Below are 26,199 nucleotides of genomic sequence, written 5' to 3'. Positions count from 1 at the left end.
GTGTGGTAATAAAAAGAGTGTGGTTGAGAGAGCAGAAAAGGGTGTTTTGAAATGGTTTGGCCATATGGAGAGAATGAGTGAGGAAAGATTGACCAAGAGGATATATGTGTCAGAGGTGGAGGGAACAAGGAGAAGCGGTAGACTAACTTGGAGGTGGAAGGATGGAGTGAAAAAGATTTTGAGCGATCGGGGAATGAACGTATATATATATATATATATATATATATATATATATATATATATATATATAGAGAGAGAGAGAGAGAGAGAGAGAGAGAGAGAGAGAGAGAGAGAGAATACACAGCGTGGATAAATATATAATATTCACGAGAGAATGTTAACAATGTCCTGACAAAAAACCCAAAGGTTGGAGTCAGTTTAATCAGAGAAGTTACGTAAGAGTACACAAGGTGTAGCCCCTCACGACCTGACGCTGCTGGAGCAACACTCCAGACCAACCTTGTACTGTCCAGGAAATGTTCAAAACCTTGTACTGTCCAGGAAATGTTCAAAACCTTGTACTGTCCAGGAAATGTTCAAAACCTTGTACTGTCGAAGGAATGTTCAAAACCTTGTACTAGTCGAAGGAATGTTCAAAGCCTTGTACCGTTAATGATATGCTTAAGATCTTGTCCTGTTAAATGAAAGTTCAGTCGACTGTTGGCCTTGTAACGTCTCCAGGAAGTTAAGCATCAACGAATACATCAATTAAGCCGGAGTGTTCCTGCGGCCAAGCCTCTCATGTTCACTTGAATAAGCTTTGACTGTACGACTGACTGAGCCGGGAATGTTCAGAATACTAAGTTGATGGCGTTCATACAGGTTAAGATGAAGCGTTTAATACAAGATGTGAGCCTGAGTGTTGGACATGGGAAGATGAAACGTTGGAATATCTTGATCACGTCACAAGAGGCAGCCTCAAGTGCGCCCCAGACCATACTTACCACAACTTAGTTTCATTCACATGATCGCAACTCCTTCAGCCAAAATCACCAAAATCACCAGATAATGTAGAGCATTCGTCCTTCTAAGCTTCATCTGTTCACATGGCTAAGCTTGTGGTATTCCTAAGCTTTATCCCACACATGGCCAAGCTTGAAGCATATCTGTCCCCACTTTAGCATTCGTATAGCTCAGCTTCAAGCCTTAAGCTGGGTTAATCTAATCTTGAAGGACGATCAAGCTTTAGCAGGTGGAGTCAGGAGCGTGGCAGTGTACCATGAGAAGGTCAGAGCACATCGTACAGCTCAGGTGAGTGTTGAGGCTGGTGCTGGACCCAGCCAGGTGGCACGTCTACCTGAGCCATCATAAACACCTGACATCCATCACTTGCTTCACTTGACACCCGCTGAACCACGACCTGACCACCATGATACAGGGTGACCTGACCTTGGACTTGACCATTACCATGGGTCACAACCAAGGCTCAGGCAAGGCTCGGATCATCCTGCAGCAGCAGGTTCCTGTACTCCTGCTCCAGGTCCTGCACGTCGTGGTGCAGGTCGTGTCGTGCTGGAGGGGTCACTCAGCCTGGGGCATTACCAGGACAAAGTTGATCATTGTGTGATGATAACACATCTTGAGGATAACAACTGACTGAACCTGACCAAGTCATGATAACACATCTTGAGGATAACAACTGACTGAACCTGACCAAGTGATGATAACACATCTTGAGGATAACAACTGACTGAACCTGACCAAGTCATGATAACACATCTTGAGGATAACAACTGACTGAACCTGACCAAGTGATGATAACACATCTTGAGGATAACAACTGACTGAACCTGACCAAGTGATGATAACACATCTTGAGGATAACAACTGACTGAACCTGACCAAGTCATGATAACACATCTTGAGGATAACAACTGACTGAACCTGACCAAGTCATGATAACACATCTTGAGGATAACAACTGACTGAACCTGACCAAGTCATGATAACACATCTTGAGGATAACAACTGACTGAACCTGACCAAGTGATGATAACACATCTTGAGGATAACAACTGACTGAACCTGACCAAGTCATGATAACACATCTTGAGGATAACAACTGACTGAACCTGACCAAGTCATGATAACACATCTTGAGGATAACAACTGACTGAACCTGACCAAGTGATGATAACACATCTTGAGGATAACAACTGACTGAACCTGACCAAGTGATGATAACACATCTTGAGGATAACAACTGACTGAACCTGACCAAGTCATGATAACACATCTTGAGGATAACAACTGACTGAACCTGACCAAGTGATGATAACACATCTTGAGGATAACAACTGACTGAACCTGACCAAGTCATGATAACACATCTTGAGGATAACAACTGACTGAACCTGACCAAGTGATGATAACACATCTTGAGGATAACAACTGACTGAACCTGACCAAGTCATGATAACACATCTTGAGGATAACAACTGACTGAACCTGACCAAGTGATGATAACACATCTTGAGGATAACAACTGACTGAACCTGACCAAGTGATGATAACACATCTTGAGGATAACAACTGACTGAACCTGACCAAGTCATGATAACACATCTTGAGGATAACAACTGACTGAACCTGACCAAGTCATGATAACACATCTTGAGGATAACAACTGACTGAACCTGACCAAGTGATGATAACACATCTTGAGGATAACAACTGACTGAACCTGACCAAGTGATGATAACACATCTTGAGGATAACAACTGACTGAACCTGACCAAGTGATGATAACACATCTTGAGGATAACAACTGACTGAACCTGACCAAGTGATGATAACACATCTTGAGGATAACAACTGACTGAACCTGACCAAGTGATGATAACACATCTTGAGGATAACAACTGACTGAACCTGACCAAGTGATGATAACACATCTTGAGGATAACAACTGACTGAACCTGACCAAGTGATGATAACACATCTTGAGGATAACAACTGACTGAACCTGACCAAGTGATGATAACACATCTTGAGGATAACAACTGACTGAACCTGACCAAGTGATGATAACACATCTTGAGGATAACAACTGACTGAACCTGACCAAGTGATGATAACACATCTTGAGGATAACAACTGACTGAACCTGACCAAGTGATGATAACACATCTTGAGGATAACAACTGACTGAACCTGACCAAGTGATGATAACACATCTTGAGGATAACAACTGACTGAACCTGACCAAGTGATGATAACACATCTTGAGGATAACAACTGACTGAACCTGACCAAGTGATGATAACACATCTTGAGGATAACAACTGACTGAACCTGACCAAGTGATGATAACACATCTTGAGGATAACAACTGACTGAACCTGACCAAGTGATGATGACACATCTTGAGGATAACAACTGACTGAACCTGACCAAGTGATGATGACACATCTTGAGGATAACAACTGACTGAACCTGACCAAGTGATGATAACACATCTTGAGGATAACAACTGACTGAACCTGACCAAGTGATGATAACACATCTTGAGGATAACAACTGACTGAACCTGACCAAGTGATGATAACACATCTTGAGGATAACAACTGACTGAACCTGACCAAGTGATGATGACACATCTTGAGGATAACAACTGACTGAACCTGACCAAGTGATGATAACACATCTTGAGGATAACAACTGACTGAACCTGACCAAGTGATGATAACACATCTTGAGGATAACAACTGACTGAACCTGACCAAGTGATGATAACACATCTTGAGGATAACAACTGACTGAACCTGACCAAGTGATGATAACACATCTTGAGGATAACAACTGACTGAACCTGACCAAGTGATGATGACACATCTTGAGGATAACAACTGACTGAACCTGACCAAGTGATGATGACACATCTTGAGGATAACAACTGACTGAACCTGACCAAGTGATGATAACACATCTTGAGGATAACAACTGACTGAACCTGACCAAGTCATGATGACACATCTTGAGGATAACAACTGACTGAACCTGACCAACCGGAGTTTACGTAATGTAAACAATCTTGATGACCAGAGATGTACTTCATCCTGACCTGCTAAAACGTCATCACGTGACTGACGGCCACACGGCGCGCGGTCCTCATACCATCTTCTCCTCAAGATGACAGAGGCACCCCCCCCCCCACAACCAGCGGGGGTCCCACCTACCATCATTTACCTACATTCATCCGGGGCTCAACGTCTTCCCGGTAAAATTAACACCGCTGCAGCCCCGGGGGGCACCCCAGCCCAGTATAACTGATCATACCACACGGCCCCGGGGGGCACCCCAGTCCAGTATAACTGACCATACCACACGGCCCCGGGGGGCACCCCAGCCCAGTATAACTGATCATACCACACGGCCCCGGGGGGCACCCCAGCCCAGTATAACTGATCATACCACACGGCCCCGGGGGGCACCCCAGTCCAGTATAACTGACCATACCACACGGCCCCGGGGGGCACCCCAGCCCAGTATAACTGATCATACCTCACGGCCCCGGGGGGCACCCCAGCCCAGTATAACTGATCATACCTCACGGCCCCGGGGGGCACCCCAGCCCAGTATAGCTGATCATACCACACGGCCCCGGGGGGCACCCCAACCCAGTATAACTGATCATGCCTCACGGCCCCGGGGGGCACCCCAGCCCAGTATAACTGATCATACCACACGGCCCCGGGGGGCACCCCAGCCCAGTATAATTGATCATACCTCACGGCCCCGGGGGGCACCCCAGCCCAGTATAATTGATCATACCTCACGGCCCCGGGGGGCACACCAGCCCAGTATAACTGATCATACCTCACGGCCCCGGGGGGCACCCCAGCCCAATATAACTGATCATACCTCACGGCCCCGGGGGGCACCCCAGCCCAGTATAATTGATCATACCTCACGGCCCCGGGGGGCACCCCAGCCCAGTATAATTGATCATACCTCACGGCCCCGGGGGGCACCCCAGCCCAGTATAACTGATCATACCACACGGCCCCGGGGGGCACCCCAACCCAGTATAACTGATCATACCTCACGGCCCCGGGGGGCACCCCAACCCAGTATAACTGATCATACCTCACGGCCCCGGGGGGCACCCCAGCCCAGTATAACTGATCATACCTCACGGCCCCGGGGGGCACCCCAGCCCAGTATAACTGATCATACCACACGGCCCCGGGGGGCACCCCAACCCAGTATAACTGATCATGCCTCACGGCCCCGGGGGGCACCCCAGCCCAGTATAACTGATCATACCACACGGCCCCGGGGGGCACCCCAGCCCAGTATAACTGATCATACCTCACGGCCCCGGGGGGCACCCCAGCCCAGTATAGCTGATCATACCACACGGCCCCGGGGGGCACCCCAACCCAGTATAACTGATCATGCCTCACGGCCCCGGGGGGCACCCCAGCCCAGTATAACTGATCATACCACACGGCCCCGGGGGGCACCCCAGCCCAGTATAATTGATCATACCTCACGGCCCCGGGGGGCACCCCAGCCCAGTATAATTGATCATACCTCACGGCCCCGGGGGGCACACCAGCCCAGTATAACTGATCATACCTCACGGCCCCGGGGGGCACCCCAGCCCAATATAACTGATCATACCTCACGGCCCCGGGGGGCACCCCAGCCCAATATAATTGATCATACCTCACGGCCCCGGGGGGCACCCCAGCCCAGTATAACTGATCATACCTCACGGCCCCGGGGGGCACCCCAGCCCAGTATAACTGATCATACCACACGGCCCCGGGGGGCACCCCAACCCAGTATAACTGATCATACCTCACGGCCCCGGGGGGCACCCCAACCCAGTATAACTGATCATACCTCACGGCCCCGGGGGGCACCCCAACCCAGTATAACTGATCATACCTCACGGCCCCGGGGGGCACCCCAACCCAGTATAACTGATCATACCTCACGGCCCCGGGGGGCACCCCAGCCCAGTATAACTGATCATACCTCACGGCCCCGGGGGGCTATATCAGCTTCACATAAAGTTATGACACAAAGCCAGAGATGAGAAGTATATATAGCAAATGTTCCAAGACTCTGCGTCATTGTGGGAACCATAGAGGAAACCTTTACAAGTAATTGTAACAAAAAAAGACGAGGGAGAGTAGCATCCAGCCAGCCAGACACACGACCTAGCTGGCAGCCCTGACCATCAGGGGCTGGAGAATGATAGTGTAATAGCCTGGTTATGGCGATTGTTGGAGCCGAGGTAACACGGGCAGAGCTGCCAGGAAACACGCGACCCCCTCTGTATTACACGTCATTTGACTTTTAAAGTGGGCGTCAGGCAAGGCTAGGAAGCTGCCAGACGAGGCGCTACACTGGTACCTGACGGGGGTCCCAGCCTACCGCAGGCGAGGCGCTACCCTGGTACCTGACGGGGGTCCCAGCTTACCGCAGACGAGGCGCTACACTGGTACCTGACGGGGGTCCCAGCTTACCGCAGACGAGGCGCTACACTGGTACCTGACGGGGGTCCTAGCTTACCGCAGGCGAGGCGCTACCCTGGTTCCTGACGGGGGTCCTAGCCTACCGCAGGCGAGGCGCTACCCTGGTACCTGACGGGGGTCCCAGCCTACCGCAGACGAGGCGCTACCCTGGTACCTGACGGGGGTCCCAGGCTACCGCAGGCGAGGCGCTACACTGGTTCCTGACGGGGGTCCCAGCCTACCGCAGGCGAGGCGCTACCCTGGTACCTGACGGGGGTCCCAGCCTACCGCAGGCGAGGCGCTACACTGGTTCCTGACGGGGGTCCCAGCCTACCGCAGACGAGGCGCTACACTGGTTCCTGAAGGTACTACTGGGTCCCTGCCAGGTGGCACGTCTCCTGGTATGTGATGGGTGGCATGGTTCCTACAGCTACCCTCCTGGTCAGCACTTGAGTTATCTGGTACCTACGTCCACCCAACCTTCCCGGGTCATTAATGGTGTATAGATCGTTAGCTACACCACATGTAGGCAGGCACGACCCCCCACCCACCTGGTGACGTACGAGCGGCCTCCACACCTCCTGCTTACAACATCTAACACGACCATTTAGATAAGACTAAATCCCGCCACAAATATGGCCTAGTTAAGAGTGCAGCAAGCTCTGGCGTCCACAGCGGCCGCCGCCTAAGTGCAACGATGAACAGCCTCCGCTTCGGTTAACTAAAAGCAGAGGAACTGGTCCTCGTCGGGTATCTCCTTATCTCTTATCTTGGTACAGAAGTGCTCTCACCACCAGAGTGGAGCTTTAAATCCCAGGAGATGACCTGGCTGTAGCCTCGATAACACGATGTGTAATAACGTCAACGTTTTCCTGCTTCAGTGACATAGTAGTGAACCATCCAAACATCAGCAACGAAGCAGATGAAGCTTCACTGGTAGGAAGGGTCAAGACTGCCATACATCCAGGTGAAGCCTCACCGGTCGCCAGCTGAGTGGCGAACATCTACTTATCCTACGACAGTCCTAGCCAACAATACCCCCACCACAATGTCCCAACCAGCACCCTTACCCTCCACAATAACATCCCAGTTAGAACCCCCACCACAACGTCCCAGCCAGTACCCCACCACAACGTCCCGGCCAGTACCCCACCATAACGTCTCAGCCAGTACCCCACCACAACGCCCCAGCCAGTACCCCACTCGGGAAGGGGACAGTGCAGATGCCTTAAGTTTTCCTGTCTGGCTACACAAGTAAGTTCAGTCAAGTCTTGATGTTAACATGGAAGTCATTATTGCACGACACATAACGATGGTGTCTCCTGCCGGGCATCCCTAACATCTCCAGGAATGAAACTGTCAATATCTTATCCCATCTCTGTACACGAGGACGACCCGGACGGTCGGGCCGGGTCCAGATTAGCGCCCCCCGTTGAGTCGGTTCTCGGCTCGACGTCCCGCTTATCCGCATTCCGCTGCTCACTTGATTATGCAAATTCCAGTAATAGTCAAGTTTAGGGACCGCCTTTCACATTAGCCCCAGCTACTTGCCAGACCAGCGTTTCCCTCACATTTCCTGTCCCTGAGCACACTTGCCTTGTGATCCTGGTCCCTGAGGCCCCCCTACCTCAGCCCTCAGGTCTATAAGGTCCGGAGTGGGGCGCCCTGACTGGATGTCGTAGCTCAGCCACGATACATCATCGTCAGGGTAATTACGACTCGTGTCCTGAAATACCAATCTGCTGTGGAGCTTCTCAGCCATTTGTCTGTATGAGCCGGTTGTTTACAGTGTCTGGCAGCCAGTCATTAACCAGTATCAACTGTCATCCACGTGTCACTGGGCTTCATGGTGGGTGTAAGACACATTGGCAAGCAAGACCTCCTCCCTCCCCGGCTCGAGGACATCAAGCAACAGACGACGGAGAGAAGATGAAGGAGTTGACGACCATCAGCACGACCTGTGTCACCTGCCTCACCCAGCAGCCTCTGCCCGCCACACAAGTCCCGGACGCCCCACAACCTCCGCCTGCACTTGCTCCACTCCACCTGACCTTCACACATGCGGCACACGACCCATCATCATCATATGCCATCCTACAGAGGCTCAAGGTCTAGGTTCGACCCTTCAAATATGGCACAACTGTACCACCCACCACTACCCCAGTTACCAGTTTATGATCACTGGTACGACCTGACCCACGCATCAACCCAGAACGACCCATGACCCACACAGCACGACTTACAACCATCTAAAACAACTAATACGTGTAGAGGAAACATGAGGGAGTGTACCAGTGTGCCGGCCCTGACTCACGTAAGGAGAAGATGACGTGATACACCAGCCATGAGGAACATGACCCCTGCAGGAGGGAGAGCACCAGAGGAGGAGGCAACACGTCAAGGGACGCAGGTCATGATGTGGAGAAGCACAGTACATGCCAGCCAGGCCAGAGTCACGTGAAGTACACACACAGATGGACCAACTGCAGGCCGCCTCACCAACGCAACCTGGTGGTTCCAATCCAGTGTGGCATCTCATGACGTCCTCCAACACAATACACCAGGGCACCCATGTCTCCATGACTCCCACTCTACCTCAGTACTACTACCACTCTACCCTAGTACTACTACCACTCTACCTCAGTACTACTACCACTCTACCTCAGTACTACTACCACTCTACCTCAGTACTACTACCACTCTACCTCAGTACTACTACCACTCTACCTCAGTACTACTACCACTCTACCTCAGTACTACTACCACTCTACCTCAGTACTACTACCACTCTACCTCAGTACTACTACCACTCTACCTCAGTACTACTACCACTCTACCTCAGTACTACTACCACTCTACCCCAGTACTACTACCACTCTACCTCAGTACTACTACCACTCTACCTCAGTACTACTACCACTCTACCTCAGTACTACTACCACTCTACCCCAGTACTACTACCACTCTACCTCAGTACTACTACCACTCTACCTCAGTACTACTACCACTCTACCCCAGTACCACCACCAGTCTACCCCAGTACCACCACCAGTCTACCCCAGTACCACCACCAGTCTACCCCAGTACCACCACCAGTCTACCCCAGTACCACCACCAGTCTACCCCAGTACCACCACCAGTCTACCCCAGTACCACCACCAGTAGGTAGTGTGTGGCTAAGTGAGTCAGGACTACTGCAGTTAGGAGCAGGGTAGGCCGCCGTGGGAGGGAGGGAGCGAGGCTGTGGTCTGGAGGAGATAAGGATAATGAGGAGCGAGGGTTCCTAGATGACCACAACCCAGGACCTGCCATCCCCTCCCACACCAGCCAACCCCTCCCACACCTGCCATCCCCTCCCACACCTGCCAACCCCTCCCACACCCGCCATCCCCTCCCACACCTGCCATCCCCTCCCACACCTGCCATCCCCTCCCACACCTGCCAACCCCTCCCACACCGGCCATCCCCTCCCACACCCGCCATCCCTTCCCACACCCGCCATCCCCTCCCACACCTGCCATCCCCTCCCACACCCGCCATCCCTTCCCACACCCGCCATCCCCTCCCACACCCGCCATCCCCTCCCACACCCGCCATCCCCTCCCACACCTGCCATCCCCTCCCACACCCGCCATCCCTTCCCACACCCGCCATCCCCTCCCACACCTGCCATCCCCTCCCACACCCGCCATCCCTTCCCACACCCGCCATCCCCTCCCACACCTGCCATCCCCTACCACATCCGCCATCCGTGTCTAACCCTGTCTCAAACTGCCACCCCCACCCACCCCCTGTCCCACCCATACCTAGCCACGTCTCAAACTGCCACACCTCCTACCCCCATCCCCCGTCTCAAACTGCCACACCTCCTACCCCCATCCCCCGTCCCTGTCCAGCCTCACCTGAGGATGCGACCTCTCCCCCCCCCCCCCAACCTCGTCCAGGGGGGGTCACAGATCATTCTACAACACTCATGGTTCACATGTGGCTCACTCTCCTTCACTCTCTCTCAGTAATGCTGATATATTTGTTACCTGTGTGTGTGTGTGTGTGTGTGTGTGTGTGTGTGTGTGTGTGTGTGTGTGTGTGTGGGCGATGGACACACGTACACATCAGTAAACGAAGAAATCTCTTTATGACTCAGAGACCAACATGTAGTAAGTCATACTTGCTTGCCTTTAATCCATTCCCGGCGTCACCCCGCCCCACAGGAAACAGCATCGCTGCCCCCCACTTCAGCGAGGTAGCGCCAGGAAAACAGACAACAAAGGCCACATTCGTTCACACCCAGTCTTTAGCTGTCATGTATAATGCACCGAAACAACATCTCCCTTTCCACATCTAGGCCCCACAAAACTTTCCATGGTTTACCCCAGACGGTTCACATGCCCTGGTTCAGTCCAGTGACAGCACGTCGACCCCGGTATACTACATCATTCCAATTCACTCTCTTCCTTGCAAGCCTTTCACCCTCCTGCATGTTCAGGCCCCGATCACTCAAAATCTTTTTCACTCCATCCTTCCCCCTCCAATTTGGTCTCCCACTTCTTCTGGTTCCCTCCACCTCTGACACATTAATCTTCTTTGTCAATCTTTCCTCACTCATTCTCTCCGTGTGACCAAACCATTTCAACACACCCTCTTCTGCTCTCTCAACCACACTCTTTTTATTACCACACATCTCTCTTACCCTTTCATTACTTACTCGATCAAACCACCTCACATCACATATTGTCTTCAAACATCTCATTTCCAACACATCCACCCTCCTCCGCACACCCCTATCTATAGCCCACGCCTCGCAACCATATAACATTGTTGGAACCACTATTCCTTCAAACATACCCATTTTTGCTCTCCAAGATAACGTTCTCGACTTCCACACAGGCTTCAGCGCTCCCAGAACCTTCACCCCCTCCCCCACCCTGTGACTCCGTTCCGCTTCCATGGTTCCATCTGCTGCTAAGTCCACTCCCAGATATCTAAAACACTTCACTTCCTCATATATATTTTTTTTTTTTTCCAAAAGAAGGAACAGAGAATTGGGCCAGGTGAGGGTATTCCCTCAAAGGCCCAGTCCTCTGTTCTTAACGCTACCTCGCTAATGCGGGAAATGGCGAATAGTTTGAAAGAAAGAAATATATATATATATATATATATATATATATATATATATATATATATATATATATATATATATATATATATATATATATATAGGGTTCATTAGATGGCCTTGATTAGAGCCTCAGCTGGCCATGTCGTCTCACTAAACATAAACAAAGTGTTGCATACGTCATACACGTTGCTTACGTCATACACATACAAAACTTGGTCACCGTGTCTACACAAACTAATTACATCAACAGACTGTAACACACAGATGAGCTGGACCAGACCTACGTGGGGGCTACCTGAGGGATGCGGCTTCCAACAGCCTGGACCTAGCCCGGCCGGGGGGGGGGGGGGGTGAAAAACCCCCGAAGACTTCCCCCTGCAGCCCCCCCCCCCCTGCTCGGCCCCCAGCAACCACATCCTCCTCACCTCGCCAGCCCACAACTCTAACCTCAGTACGTAGGAAGGTCAGGTTGTTATACCGAGAGAGGCAACACCTCACATGGTTCACGTGTTCTCCAACCCACCACGTTGCTGGTCCACAACCTCCAGACCCTGTACCTCTACGTACGTCCTCACCGTACCGCTGGCAGGTACGTGCGCCCTGACCGTACCGCTGGCAGGTACGTACGTCCTGACCGTACCGCTGGCAGGTACGTACGTCCTGACCGTACCGCTGGCAGGTACGTACGTCCTGACCGTACCGCTGGCAGGTACGTCTTCATTAACAGAGGGTCAGGCGGGGTAAGGGGGCGAGGGCTGCCCTCGTTATGTTTGTGTCGGGATGAGGTAAGGGTCGGGTGTCCACACCACAACCAGTAGTGTCATGATCTTTCCTCACTCCAGGAGCTGGACGCAGGCGTTAAGCCTCTCCACTGGAGAAGGTTATCGGCCTTACTTGTCAGTGGCCCATTTAATAGACAGAGTTTCCCCCGTTTGCTGTACGAGGACCATCAAGGGAAGTGTCACTGGCTGTATAATGACCGCAGGTAACACTACTGACCTGCAACACTGACTACAATATGGCATATTCCTGCTGAAGGTTGCCACTGTCACACTTGACCTGTACTGGTGAGGAAGACTGCGTTACGTCTGCCTCCGTGGTGTACACCGTCAGTCAGAGGTAGCAGCAGGAGCGACAAACTGTGGTGGAAGGCGATGGCTCGAGACGTCAGCGTTCTCTTGCCTCCTAAGAAACACACCAACATCATGAACCTCCGCCCTGCCTGACTGAGCTATGATCAGCCACTCTGGTTCCTGGTGCGGCTGACGCCCCTGACACTGGCCAATACAAATGATGCAGCCTCGGCCACGGCTGGCCACGATGTCACCAAGTCAGGCGTGGTGAGGAAATCAGGCATGAGAGGAAGTCAGGCGTGGCGAGGGATCAGTGTATCGTGCAGTCGTAGCAGTGTTCCCAACTGGTCTTGCAGTCCTGGTCTGGGGTGGTCTTGGGGTCTTCTGGAGGTACTGGAGTCCTTTCCTGGAGTGCCAGAGTCATCTGGACGGACTGGAGACCTTTCCTGGAGTGCCAGAGTCATCTGGACGGACTGGAGACCTTTCCTGGAGTCTTGAAGTTTTCTCACACGTCTGGCCAGGTATAATAATTCGAAGACATCGAGTCTTCCTGGAAGGTGGGTACTTGGTGTGCCAGTCTTCCCTGTGGTAGTCCTGTTCTCGCTGTTGTCTTCAGAAACTTTTACAGCCATTAACATCATCTTGTGGAGCTGTCACGTCCCGTGTGCCTGGCTGTTGAGGTATTGGCTGCACAGCATAATGGCGAGGGATTGGTCGGTAATCAGCTCAGACAATAGTGTAAGCGAGCCGGAGAATGGCCGTGGTTGCTGGAGTTACGACCCTAATTGTTGAATATCGTGCCTCCGTGCGTGGGAACCCGGCTTGCAGTGATGACTGGAAGGTCTGGAGCCAGTTGGTGTGCGCTGCTGGGGCAGCAACATGGTTCCACCAGGCCACCAGCTTCCTCGTACTTACAATCAAACCAACAACACTTTGCTCCTACCGCCCATGACGGTGTACGTCTCCCTCACATATGAGGAGAGGTCGTTATCTGTCACCTCCTGGTCGTTGGCCAGTTACCTGAAGACGTTCGTCCGGGTATGTAATTCGCCGCAGCAATAACGTCTCCGTCAGATATCAAGACAGACTCAGAATTCGATATATATCTCCTCAGCCTCACAACCCGATATATATCTCCTCAGCCTCACAACCCGATATATATCTCCTCAGCCTCACAACCCGATATATATCTCCTGAGCCTCACAACCCGATATATATCTCCTCAGCCTCACAACCCGATATATATCTCCTCAGCCTCACAACCCGATATATATCTCCTCAGCCTCACAACCCGATATATATCTCCTCATCCTCACCATATGTGTGATGTGTGGTTACATGTATGGAGTGGTGTGTGGTACATGTGTGGTGTGTGGCCACATGTATGGAGTGGTGTGTGGTACATGTGTGGTGTGTGGTATCTGAATGTGTGGCACATGTGTGGTGTGTGGTATCTGAATGTGTGGCACATGTGTGGTGTGTGGTATCTGAATGTGTGGTACATGTGTGGTGTGTGGTATCTGAATGTGTGGTACATGTGTGGTGTGTGGCCACATGTATGGAGTGGTGTGTGGTACATGTGTGGTGTGTGGTATCTGAATGTGTGGCACATGTGTGGTGTGTGGTCACATGTATGGACTGGTGTGAGAGGTCGCCTGGTATAGTAGGATGTTGGAGATCGCCTCCCATCATGTGCTCACGTCCCTCACATGTTTACTGACACCAGTACACAATCTCGCCACACACCCTCATCCCTCCAGCAGAACCCACACAATATTACATGTCCTACATACATGACCAGGTGTGTGTGTGTGTGGTGTGTGGCCACATGTATGGAGTGGTGTGTGGTCACATGTATGGACTGGTGTGAGAGGTCGCCTGGTATAGTAGGATGTTGGAGATCGCCTCCCATCATGTGCTCACGTCCCTCACATGTTTACTGACACCAGTACACAATCTCGCCACACACCCTCATCCCTCCAGCAGAACCCACACAATATTACATGTCCTACATACATGACCAGGTGTGTGTGTGTGTGGTGTGTGGCCACATGTATGGAGTGGTGTGTGGTACATGTGTGGTGTGTGGTCACATGTATGGACTGGTGTGAGAGGTCGCCTGGTATAGTAGGATGTTGGAGATCGCCTCCCATCATGTGCTCACGTCCCTCACATGTTTACTGACACCAGTACACAATCTCGCCACACACCCTCATCCCTCCAGCAGAACCCACACAATATTACATGTCCTACATACATGACCAGGTGTGTGTGTGTGTGGTGTGTGGCCACATGTATGGAGTGGTGTGTGGTACATGTGTGGTGTGTGGTCACATGTATGGACTGGTGTGAGAGGTCGCCTGGTATAGTAGGATGTTGGAGATCGCCTCCCATCATGTGCTCACGTCCCTCACATGTTTACTGACACCAGTACACAATCTCGCCACACACCCTCATCCCTCCAGCAGAACCCACACAATATTACATGTCCTACATACATGACCAGGTGTGTGTGTGTGTGGTGTGTGGCCACATGTATGGAGTGGTGTGTGGTACATGTGTGGTGTGTGGTATCTGAATGTGTGGCACATGTGTGGTGTGTGGTCACATGTATGGACTGGTGTGAGAGGTCGCCTGGTATAGTAGGATGTTGGAGATCGCCTCCCATCATGTGCTCACGTCCCTCACATGTTTACTGACACCAGTACACAATCTCGCCACACACCCTCATCCCTCCAGCAGAACCCACACAATATTACATGTCCTACATACATGACCAGGTGTGTGTGTGTGTGGTGTGTGGCCACATGTATGGAGTGGTGTGTGGTCACATGTATGGACTGGTGTGAGAGGTCGCCTGGTATAGTAGGATGTTGGAGATCGCCTCCCATCATGTGCTCACGTCCCTCACATGTTTACTGACACCAGTACACAATCTCGCCACACACCCTCATCCCTCCAGCAGAACCCACACAATATTACATGTCCTACATACATGACCAGGTGTGTGTGTGTGTGGTGTGTGGCCACATGTATGGAGTGGTGTGTGGTCACATGTATGGACTGGTGTGAGAGGTCGCCTGGTATAGTAGGATGTTGGAGATCGCCTCCCATCATGTGCTCACGTCCCTCACATGTTTACTGACACCAGTACACAATCTCGCCACACACCCTCATCCCTCCAGCAGAACCCACACAATATTACATGTCCTACATACATGACCAGGTGTGTGTGTGTGTGGTGTGTGGCCACATGTATGGAGTGGTGTGAGGTACATGTGTGGTGTGTGGTATCTGAATGTGTGGTACATGTGTGGTGTGTGGCCACATGTATGGAGTGGTGTGAGGTACATGTGTGGTGTGTGGTATCTGAATGTGTGGTACATGTGTGGTGTGTGGTTACATGTATGGAGTGGTGTGTGTACATGTGTGGTGTGTGGTCACATGTATGGACTGGTGTGAGAGGTCGCCTGGTATAGTAGGATGTTGGAGATCGCCTCCCATCATGTGCTCACGTCCCTCACATGTTTACTGACACCAGTACACAATCTCGCCACACACCCTCATCCCTCCAGCAGAACCCACACAATATTACATGTCCTACATACATGACCAGGTGTGTGTGTGTGTGTGGTGTGTGGCCACATGTATGGAGTGGTGTGTGGTACATGTGTGGTGTGTGGTCACATGTATGGACTGGTGTGAGAGGTCGCCTGGTATAGTAGGATGTTGGAGATCGCCTCCCATCATGTGCTCACGTCCCTCACATGTTTACTGACACCAGTACACAATCTCGCCACACACCCTCATCCCTCCAGCAGAACCCACACAATATTACATGTCCTACATACATGACCAGGTGTGTGTGTGTGTGGTGTGTGGCCACATGTATGGAGTGGTGTGAGGTACATGTGTGATGTGTGGTTACATGTATGGAGTGGTGTGAGGTACATGTGTGGTGTGTGGTACATGTGTGGTGTGTGGTATCTGAATGTGTGGTACATGTGTGGTGTGTGGTACATGTGTGGTGTGTGGTATCTGAATGTGTGGTACATGTGTGGTGTGTGGTATCTGAATGTGTGGTACATGTGTGGTGTGTGGTATCTGAATGTGTGGCACATGTGTGGTGTGTGGCCACATGTATGGTGTGGTGTGTGGTACATGTGTGGTGTGTGGTATCTGAATGTGTGGCACATGTGTGGTGTGTGTGTGTGTGTTTGTGTGTGTGTGTGGTGTGTGGCCACATGTATGGTGTGGTGTGTGGTACATGTGTGGTGTGTGGCCACATGTATGGAGTGGTGTGTGGTATGTGTGTGGTGTGTGGCCACATGTATGGAGTGGTGTGTGGTACATGTGTGGTGTGTGGCCACATGTATGGAGTGGTGTGTGGTATGTGTGTGGCCACATGTATGGAGTGGTGTGTGGTACATGTGTGGTGTGTGGTCACATGTATGGAGTGGTGTGAGGTACATGTGTGATGTGTGGTTACATGTATGGAGTGGTGTGTGGTCACATATATGCAGTGGTGTGAGGTACATGTGTGGTGTGTGGTTACATGTATGGAGTGGTGTGTGGTACATGTGTGGTGTGTGGTCACATGTATGGACTGGTGTGAGAGGTCGCCTGGTATAGTAGGATGTTGGAGATCGCCTCCCATCATGTGCTCACGTCCCTCACATGTTTACTGACACCAGTACACAATCACGCCACACACCCTCATCCCTCCAGCAGAACCCACACAATATTACATGTCCTACATACATGACCAGGTGTGTGTGTGTGTGTGTGTGTGTGTGTGTGTGTGTGTGTGTGTGTGTGTGTGTGTGTGTGTGTGTGTGAGGGAGGATGAGTGGGAGGTGAGGCATCAAGTTGCTTAATCGTTAAACAGAAGAATTGCCACGTCATTGGATATAATGTGGTGATTTATTTCAAATACAATTGTGTTTACACACACACACACACACACACGCACACACACACACACACACACACACACACACACGGGCCTCCGACGCTTCAATAATCATGTGTGTTGAGGGAACCACAAGGAAGAGGGAAGCGCATGGACGAGGCTGGAGGACGAGGCTGGAGGACGAGGCTGGAGTCTACACTACCATGTTCAACTAATCATCGAGAACAGTTCAGTGTACAAGTGACCCATCATACAGCACCACAAACCCATGATGCTCATCACGTCTTACATAATCATGTAAATAGAACATAACAACAGTAGTTAACAGCTGGGAAGTGGGAGAAGTGGTTGTTAACCATGGTGTGGTATAAGCCCCTCTACCTCGCGTTAATGATTTTTTTCTTCCAGGCGAATCCAGGTGAAGACGGTCCCAGATGTGGGCCACGACCCACCCATACGACCTCACACACCAAGTGACACGTTCATCAGGGCTGCTCCTGTCTGTCTGGTGTGGCCAGCCACATCCCAGGTCGTCTGGTGTAGCCAGCCACGTCCCAGGTCGTCTGGTGTGGCCGGCCACGTCCCAGGTCGTCTAGTGTGGCCAGCCACGTCCCAGGTCGTCTGGTGTGGCCGGCCACGTCCCAGGTCGTCTGGTGTGGCCAGCCACGTCCCAGGTCGTCTGGTGTGGCCGGCCACGTCCCAGGTCGTCTAGTGTGGCCAGCCACGTCCCAGGTCGTCTGGTGTAGCCAGCCACGTCCCAGGTCGTCTGGTGTGGCCGGCCACGTCCCAGGTCGTCTGGTGTGGCCGGCCACGTCCCAGGTCGTCTAGTGTGGCCAGCCACGTCCCAGGTCGTCTGGTGTGGCCGGCCACGTCCCAGGTCGTCTGGTGTGGCCGGCCACGTTCCAGGTCGTCTGGTGTGGCCGGCCACGTCCCAGGTCGTCTGGTGTGGCCGGCCACGTCCCAGGTCGTCTGGTGTGGCCAGCCACGTCCCAGGTCGTCTAGTGTGGCCAGCCACGTCCCAGGTCGTCTAGTGTGGCCAGCCACGTCCCAGGTCGTCTGGTGTGGCCGGCCACGTCCCAGGTCGTCTGGTGTGGCCGGCCACATCCCAAATCGTGTGATGTGGCTGGTCATATCCCTGGTCGTGTGGTGTGGCTGGTCATATCCAAGGTCGTGTGGTGTGGCCTGCCATGTCCCATCACCATACAACGTCACTATACACCATCACCATACAACGTCACTATACACCATCACCATACAATGTCACTATACACCATCATCATACCTCACTATACACCATCACCATACAACGTCACTATACACCATCACCATACAACGTCACTATACACCATCACCATACAACGTCACTATACACCATCACCATACAACGTCACTATACACCATCATCATACAACGTCACTATACACCATCACCATACAACGTCACTATACACCATCACCATACAACGTCACTATACACCATCATCATACCTCACTATATACCATCACCATACAACGTCACTATACACCATCACCATACAACGTCACTATACACCATCACCATACAACGTCACTATACACCATCACCATACAACGTCACTATACACCATCACCATACAACGTCACTATACACCATCACCATACAATGTCACTATACACCATCACCATACAACGTCACTATACACCATCACCATACAACGTCACTATACACCATCACCATACAACGTCACTATACACCATCACCATACAACGTCACTATACACCATCACCATACAACGTCACTATACACCATCACCATACAACGTTCCTGGAGATTTCAACGGGGGAAGGGCAGTAAGTACCGAGCAGTGCGTGGTTGAGGCATAATGACTCTACTGCCAGGAGACAATAGCGCTGCTTCTTCCTTATAGCCAGCCCGGGAGAAGCTTAAGGTGTGACCAGATGAGACGACACGACAGATAAGCTGAGGTGGCGACCACCAAATGGTTGGTGTACAGTGGTACTGTGCTGGTGAGGACACCTCTAGTGTAATACATCTTTCAGATAAAAACTGCCATCCTCCATCCACGGGTTACCATGGTAACGACAGGGACACAAGGAAAATGTCAACAAAAGAGTGTGAGGTAATGAGAGGGAAGGTCTGGCCTACATAATGATGGCTGCCATAAAGTTGTCTTGTAGTGGTCACCTGGACTACCTAACTCCCAGCAACCGCCTCCAGCCTCCCTCCCTCCCTCCTGCTTGCCTCCCTCCTGTGCCAGCAGACTCGGGCTGTCTGTGGGGCCCACACCAGGTACGAGAGCCCCCACCACCAGCCTCTCCTCCTACCACACACCACGAACACCACCTTCTACCTACCAGGAGGCCCACGCATTACTACCATCTCTTCCCTAACTAGCCTCTTGTATCTAAAACAATATGACCCTACCATCAGACGGTACGCCCCTACCATCAGACGGTACGCCCCTACCATCAGACGGTACGCCCCTACCATCAGACGGTACGCCCCTACCATCAGACGGTACGCCCCTACCATCAGACGGTACGCCCCTACCATCAGGACGGTACGCCCCTACCATCAGACGGTACGCCCCTACCATCAGGACGGTACGCCCCTACCATCAGACGGTACGCCCCTACCATCAGGACGGTACGCCCCTACCATCAGGACGGTACGCCCCTACCATCAGACGGTACGCCCCTACCATCAGACGGTACGCCCCTACCATCAGGACGGTACGCCCCTACCATCAGGACGGTACGCCCCTACCATCAGACGGTACGCCCCTACCATCAGGACGGTACGCCCCTACCATCAGGACGGTACGCCCCTACCATCAGGACGGTACGCCCCTACCATCAGACGGTACGCCCCTACCATCAGGACGGTACGCCCCTACCATCAGGACGGTACGCCCCTACCATCAGGACGGTACGCCCCTACCATCAGACGGTACGCCCCTACCATCAGACGGTACGCCCCTACCATCAGGACGGTACGCCCCTACCATCAGGACGGTACGCCCCTACCATCAGACGGTACGCCCCTACCATCAGGACGGTACGCCCCTACCATCAGGACGGTACGCCCCTACCATCAGACGGTACGCCCCTACCATCAGGACGGTACGCCCCTACCATCAGGACGGTACGCCCCTACCATCAGACGGTACGCCCCTACCATCAGGACGGTACGCCCCTACCATCAGACGGTACGCCCCTACCATCAGGACGGTACGCCCCTACCATCAGGCAGGGTCATCTGCCCACACGATCAGGGTCCAGGACGAGGCCAGGGTCAGCCTCGTCCTGGTCAGGTGGGAGGTCAGGACGAGGCCAGGGTCGTGTAGCTGCCACTTGGGATCTGCTTGTTTAAGAGGATGAGTTTGCAGGCTGCCTTAATCATCCACTACAATGACGTTTTTCATCTTTCACATAAATTAAACCCAATCACGAAGATGACCAGGAACCAAGGAAGAACAGCACAAGTTGTTCCTCCACCACAGAGAACATGATCCCAACACGACCCAGCCTTGTGTGTGTACAGTGGCACCACGAGCCGCCCCTCACACTCACTACAGGTGGTGATGACGTATTCACAGTCTTAAGACCCTGGACACAAGGACGGTTATGGTCTACGTCTGATATAAGATCCTGCACCACTCAGCCAACGATGGTGGAGGTGTGCAGGAGGGAGGAGCCAGCCCACCACGCCTCACACTCACCACTCATCCTCACCACTCATCCTAACCACTCATCCTCACCACTCATCATCACCACTCATCCTAACCACTCATCCTCACCACTCATCCTAACCACTCATCCTAACCACTCATCCTCACCACTCATCCTAACCACTCATCCTCACCACTCATCATCACCACTCATCATCACCACTCATCCTCACCACTCATCATCACCACTCATCCTCACCACTCATCATCACCACTCATCATCACCACTCATCATCACCACTCATCCTCACCACTCATCCTCACCACTCATCCTCACCACTCATCCTCACCACTCATCATCACCATTCATCCTCACCACTCATCATCACCATTCATCCTCACCACAGGTCACATCAACAACCAATCAGGACGGTAACAAGGCCACCTACCAATTGGGAAAGGACGGGGGAGGGGTGAGTACTGGGCCTCATTTACCGGAGGAGGAGGAGGTTAGAACCAAGACTGGTGTGTGTGTGTGTGTGTGTGTGTGTGTGTGTGTGTGTGTGTGTGGAGGGGGGGGGGGGGTCAGCGTCGACAGTGACTGGAGCATGAGAGTGTTACCCTGAAGTGAGGTTGGTCACTGCACGGCTTCACTCAACATCATCATTTATCACCAATAATTATTCTCAGTTATCATAAACAATGTAATATATCCGATACCGCATGATGCTCAGTTTACACTTGTTGATCAACCTTCATGAATCATAAGTGTGAGTATGTGTGATGAACGGCTAGGAATGACTGACTACGACCATGGTGACACACGTCCCGTGGTGTCGTCATCATCACCATCATCATCACCATCATCATCATCATCATCACCATCATCATCATCACCATCATCATCATCATCATCATCAGCCATCATCATCATCATCATCACCACCATCATCATCATCACCATCATCTTCATCATCACCATCATCATCACCATCATCATCATCATCACCATCATCATCATCACCATCATCATCATCATCATCATCATCACCATCATCAGCACCATCATCATCATCATCACCATCATCATCATCATCATCACCATCATCATCATCACCATCATCATCATCACCATCATCATCATCATCATCATCATCACCATCATCATCATCATCATCATCATCATCATCACCATCATCATCATCATCACCATCATCATCATCATCACCATCACCATCATCATCATCATCACCATCATCATCATCATCATCATCATCATCACCATCATCACCATCATCATCATCATCATCATCATCATCATCACCATCATCATCACCATCATCATCATCATCACCATCATCATCATCATCATCATCATCATCATCATCATCATCATCATCATCACCATCATCATCATCATCACCATCATCATCATCATCATCATCATCACCATCATCATCATCATCATCATCATCACCATCATCATCATCATCATCATCATCATCATCACCATCATCATCATCACCATCATCATCATCATCATCATCATCATCATCATCATCATCATCATCACCATCATCATCATCATCATCATCATCATCATCATCATCATCATCATCATCATCATCATCATCATCATCATCATCATCACCATCATCATCATCATCATCATCACCATCATCATCATCATCATCATCATCATCATCATCATCATCACCATCATCATCATCATCATCATCACCATCATCATCACCATCATCATCATCATCATCATCATCACCATCATCATCATCATCATCACCATCATCATCACCATCATCATCACCATCATCATCATCATCATCACCATCATCATCATCATCATCACCATCATCATCATCACCATCATCATCATCATCACCATCATCATCACCATCATCATCACCATCATCATCATCATCACATCATCATCATCATCATCATCACCATCATCATCATCATCATCACCATCATCATCATCATCATCATCATCATCATCATCATCACCATCATCATCATCACCATCATCACCATCATCATCATCATCATCATCACCATCATCATCATCACCATCATCACCATCATCATCATCATCATCATCACCATCATCATCATCACCATCATCATCATCATCATCACCATCATCACCATCATCATCATCATCATCATCATCATCATCACCATCATCATCATCATCATCACCATCATCATCATCATCATCATCATCATCACCATCATCATCATCATCATCATCATCATCACCATCATCATCATCATCATCACCATCATCATCATCATCATCATCATCATCATCACCATCATCATCATCATCATCATCATCATCATCATCACCATCATCATCATCATCACCATCATCACCATCATCATCATCATCATCATCACATCATCATCATCACCATCATCATCATCATCACCATCATCATCATCATCACCATCATCACCATCATCATCATCATCATCATCATCATCACCATCATCATCATCATCATCACCATCATCATCATCATCATCATCATCATCATCATCACCATCATCATCATCATCATCATCATCATCATCATCACCATCATCATCATCATCACCATCATCACCATCATCACCATCATCATCATCATCATCATCATCATCATCATCATCATCATCATCATCATCAGTTGGTCCAGCGTGAGACAACCACTACTGCAAGTCTCATCTTCACTTAAGGTTAGGATGGTTCGTTAAGCTTGAGTGTACAGGATCAACTCTGGTTATATTGGTCTGTGTGGGTCTCTAGTTCCACTGGTCGTGGCCTCTGGCGCGGACGTGATTCCCTCCAGAAAGGAGCCAAAAGTCGAATCAAAATGACACAAGATCCGGAGTTATGCACTAATTGGCAGGCTGACGTGGCCGGTGGTGGCGTCATTAACGGGAGGCGACCCACTCTAGCCCTACCACTCATCCCTCTCGACCTAACAGCAGACATACCTCTTCCCTGATACACGAGTCAACTGAATCTATTAGATTTATATGATTAATCAAATGTTAAATCTCTGTGTCCAGTGTAAAGGGGCTCCCAGGTGAGGGAACATGTAAGTGGTGAAGCAGGGAAGTGTGTAGGTGGGTGAGTAGGTAGGTGGGTAGGTGGGTTGGGAGGAGGAGGGTGTCAGACGCAAACACCAGCAGCGGGCCGCCCGCCCATCAGCACCGCCTCAGGAATCTTCCCTGATTTAGATTCCAGTGTCGCCCCTACTTGGAAAAAAAGGGAAATACCAGCCCAGGAATTTCTTATAATGGTCAGACTTGGTCCTAATGGTCAGACGTGGTCCTAATGAGCTAAGGAGAAAATGATGTGTAGATTGAAATCTACATCAGAAGCGAACGGAAACGTTGATGCAAAACTTTATATGGTAAAAAACAGGTTTTTAGAGACGGTTGTGTAGTGAGCCACGACAGGAGCACATGATGCCATTTCCTGCAGTTTTCATCATGGACTCAAATGATGCTTTTTTCCTGGAGACTCGGCTGGATCATGAGGACGAACTCCTGTCATGTTTTCCTTCAGAAGACATGTTGTACATCAGTGAATATCTGTACTATGCATGTCTCTCAATATCTCGTGGAACACGAACAAAATCTGAGCATATGAAGAAAATGTTTCTCACACCTGAGAGGTTATCAAGAGATGTCAGGTACAACCATGATGTCTGTGACCTCCTGACATGAAGGATGTGTTCCACTTACCAGGTCAACAGCAGGTTCATACCATCCGGCAGTATATGGCGAGAGAGAAGAAAGCTGCATGACCTAAACTCTAAGATAAAGTCAACGCGATCCTGAGACCCTCTAGTGAAAATCTTTTACAAAACCGTCTGCAGGAGACGACCACAAGGGTCAGGGGTTGACGCACGAGGCCATCAGGCCCAGTGGACATCGCTCACGAGAGGAAACCGACTTACCGTCCAAGAAAAGGTGAATGGCAGCTGGATGTGAGCAGCGGGGGGTGGCTGCGCCAGCGTGAAGGATGAAGGACCCAACACCGCTGAAGTGTCCTCACCGTAGGTACACCCGCCCCTCCCGCTGCCGCTCCCTTCAGAAGCATGAAGCACCGCCTTGCTGTCGTCCTGGGCCACGCTTTGGTACTCCTTCAGGCAGAGTGCCACGGCCGTGTGGCACTGGGAAGGGCAGGGGGCGCCGTCCTGGGGTCGGGGCGCCCCACCGCAGCACTGGCCGGACCGTACCTCAGAGCGGGGGTTCTGCACCTCCACCACTTCTAATTCAAACCGTCCTGAACCAGCCGCCACCTGTAACAGAGAGGGAGACCTGGGGTTAGAACACAGCTCATCCACCTCAGGAAACCACCAAAATGTCGCTACTTTACTACTACTTGTACACCCCCTTACCTGACCTTACCTCCGTCCATTGAATGTGTTCAACACACACACTTGCTTCACCAATCTCCATATACTTGTCGTACCCTACCGTCATAAACTGAATGTAATGTGCAGGCAGAGGCACCAGCACCTACACAACTTATACAAGGTAAACATATATGAGTCAGACTGGTACACACGAAGACCTATCTGAGGAATGGTTACTGCGCCAACCTGTAACGCAAACTTGAAATCCAGACCACAAGACACCAGTGTTTTCTCCTGTGATCGATGTATCCAGTCTTATCAGGGAAGTGCACGCCGGCAGGGGTCAACCTACCGATGATGGAGGACTGTGATGGCCGGACTCAGCCACCAGTGTAAGGTCCAGCCCGGACAGTGAACAACAGTCCGTCCGCCACAATACGTCGCTACTCAAGAACATGTGATGCTTCCTGAGAGCTGCAAGAAGCGCCTCTTCGGGAGTCAGGGGTCATTACTCTCAACCTCCCCATCGCCCGATATCAAGGGAGGTATGTATTTTGAGTCACGTTCTGTATAGCCATC

General features: G+C 51.0%; 1 protein-coding gene across 1 annotated transcript in view; it reads right to left on the bottom strand.

The window, feature by feature from the left end:
- Ser (protein serrate) overlaps positions 1–26,199 on the bottom strand; it is a 337,260-nt gene that overhangs the window by 289,996 nt on the left and 21,065 nt on the right. The window contains exon 2 of the mRNA XM_071692678.1: positions 25,219–25,563. Coding sequence (XP_071548779.1) covers positions 25,219–25,563 — 345 coding nt within the window. The remainder of the gene's footprint in view (positions 1–25,218; positions 25,564–26,199) is intronic.

This window comes from Panulirus ornatus, chromosome 53 (genome assembly GCF_036320965.1).
Source record: "Panulirus ornatus isolate Po-2019 chromosome 53, ASM3632096v1, whole genome shotgun sequence".
Classification (NCBI taxonomy): domain Eukaryota; kingdom Metazoa; phylum Arthropoda; class Malacostraca; order Decapoda; family Palinuridae; genus Panulirus; species Panulirus ornatus.
Note: the sequence above shows the minus strand (reverse complement) of the source record. Positions and strands in the feature narration are given on the sequence as shown.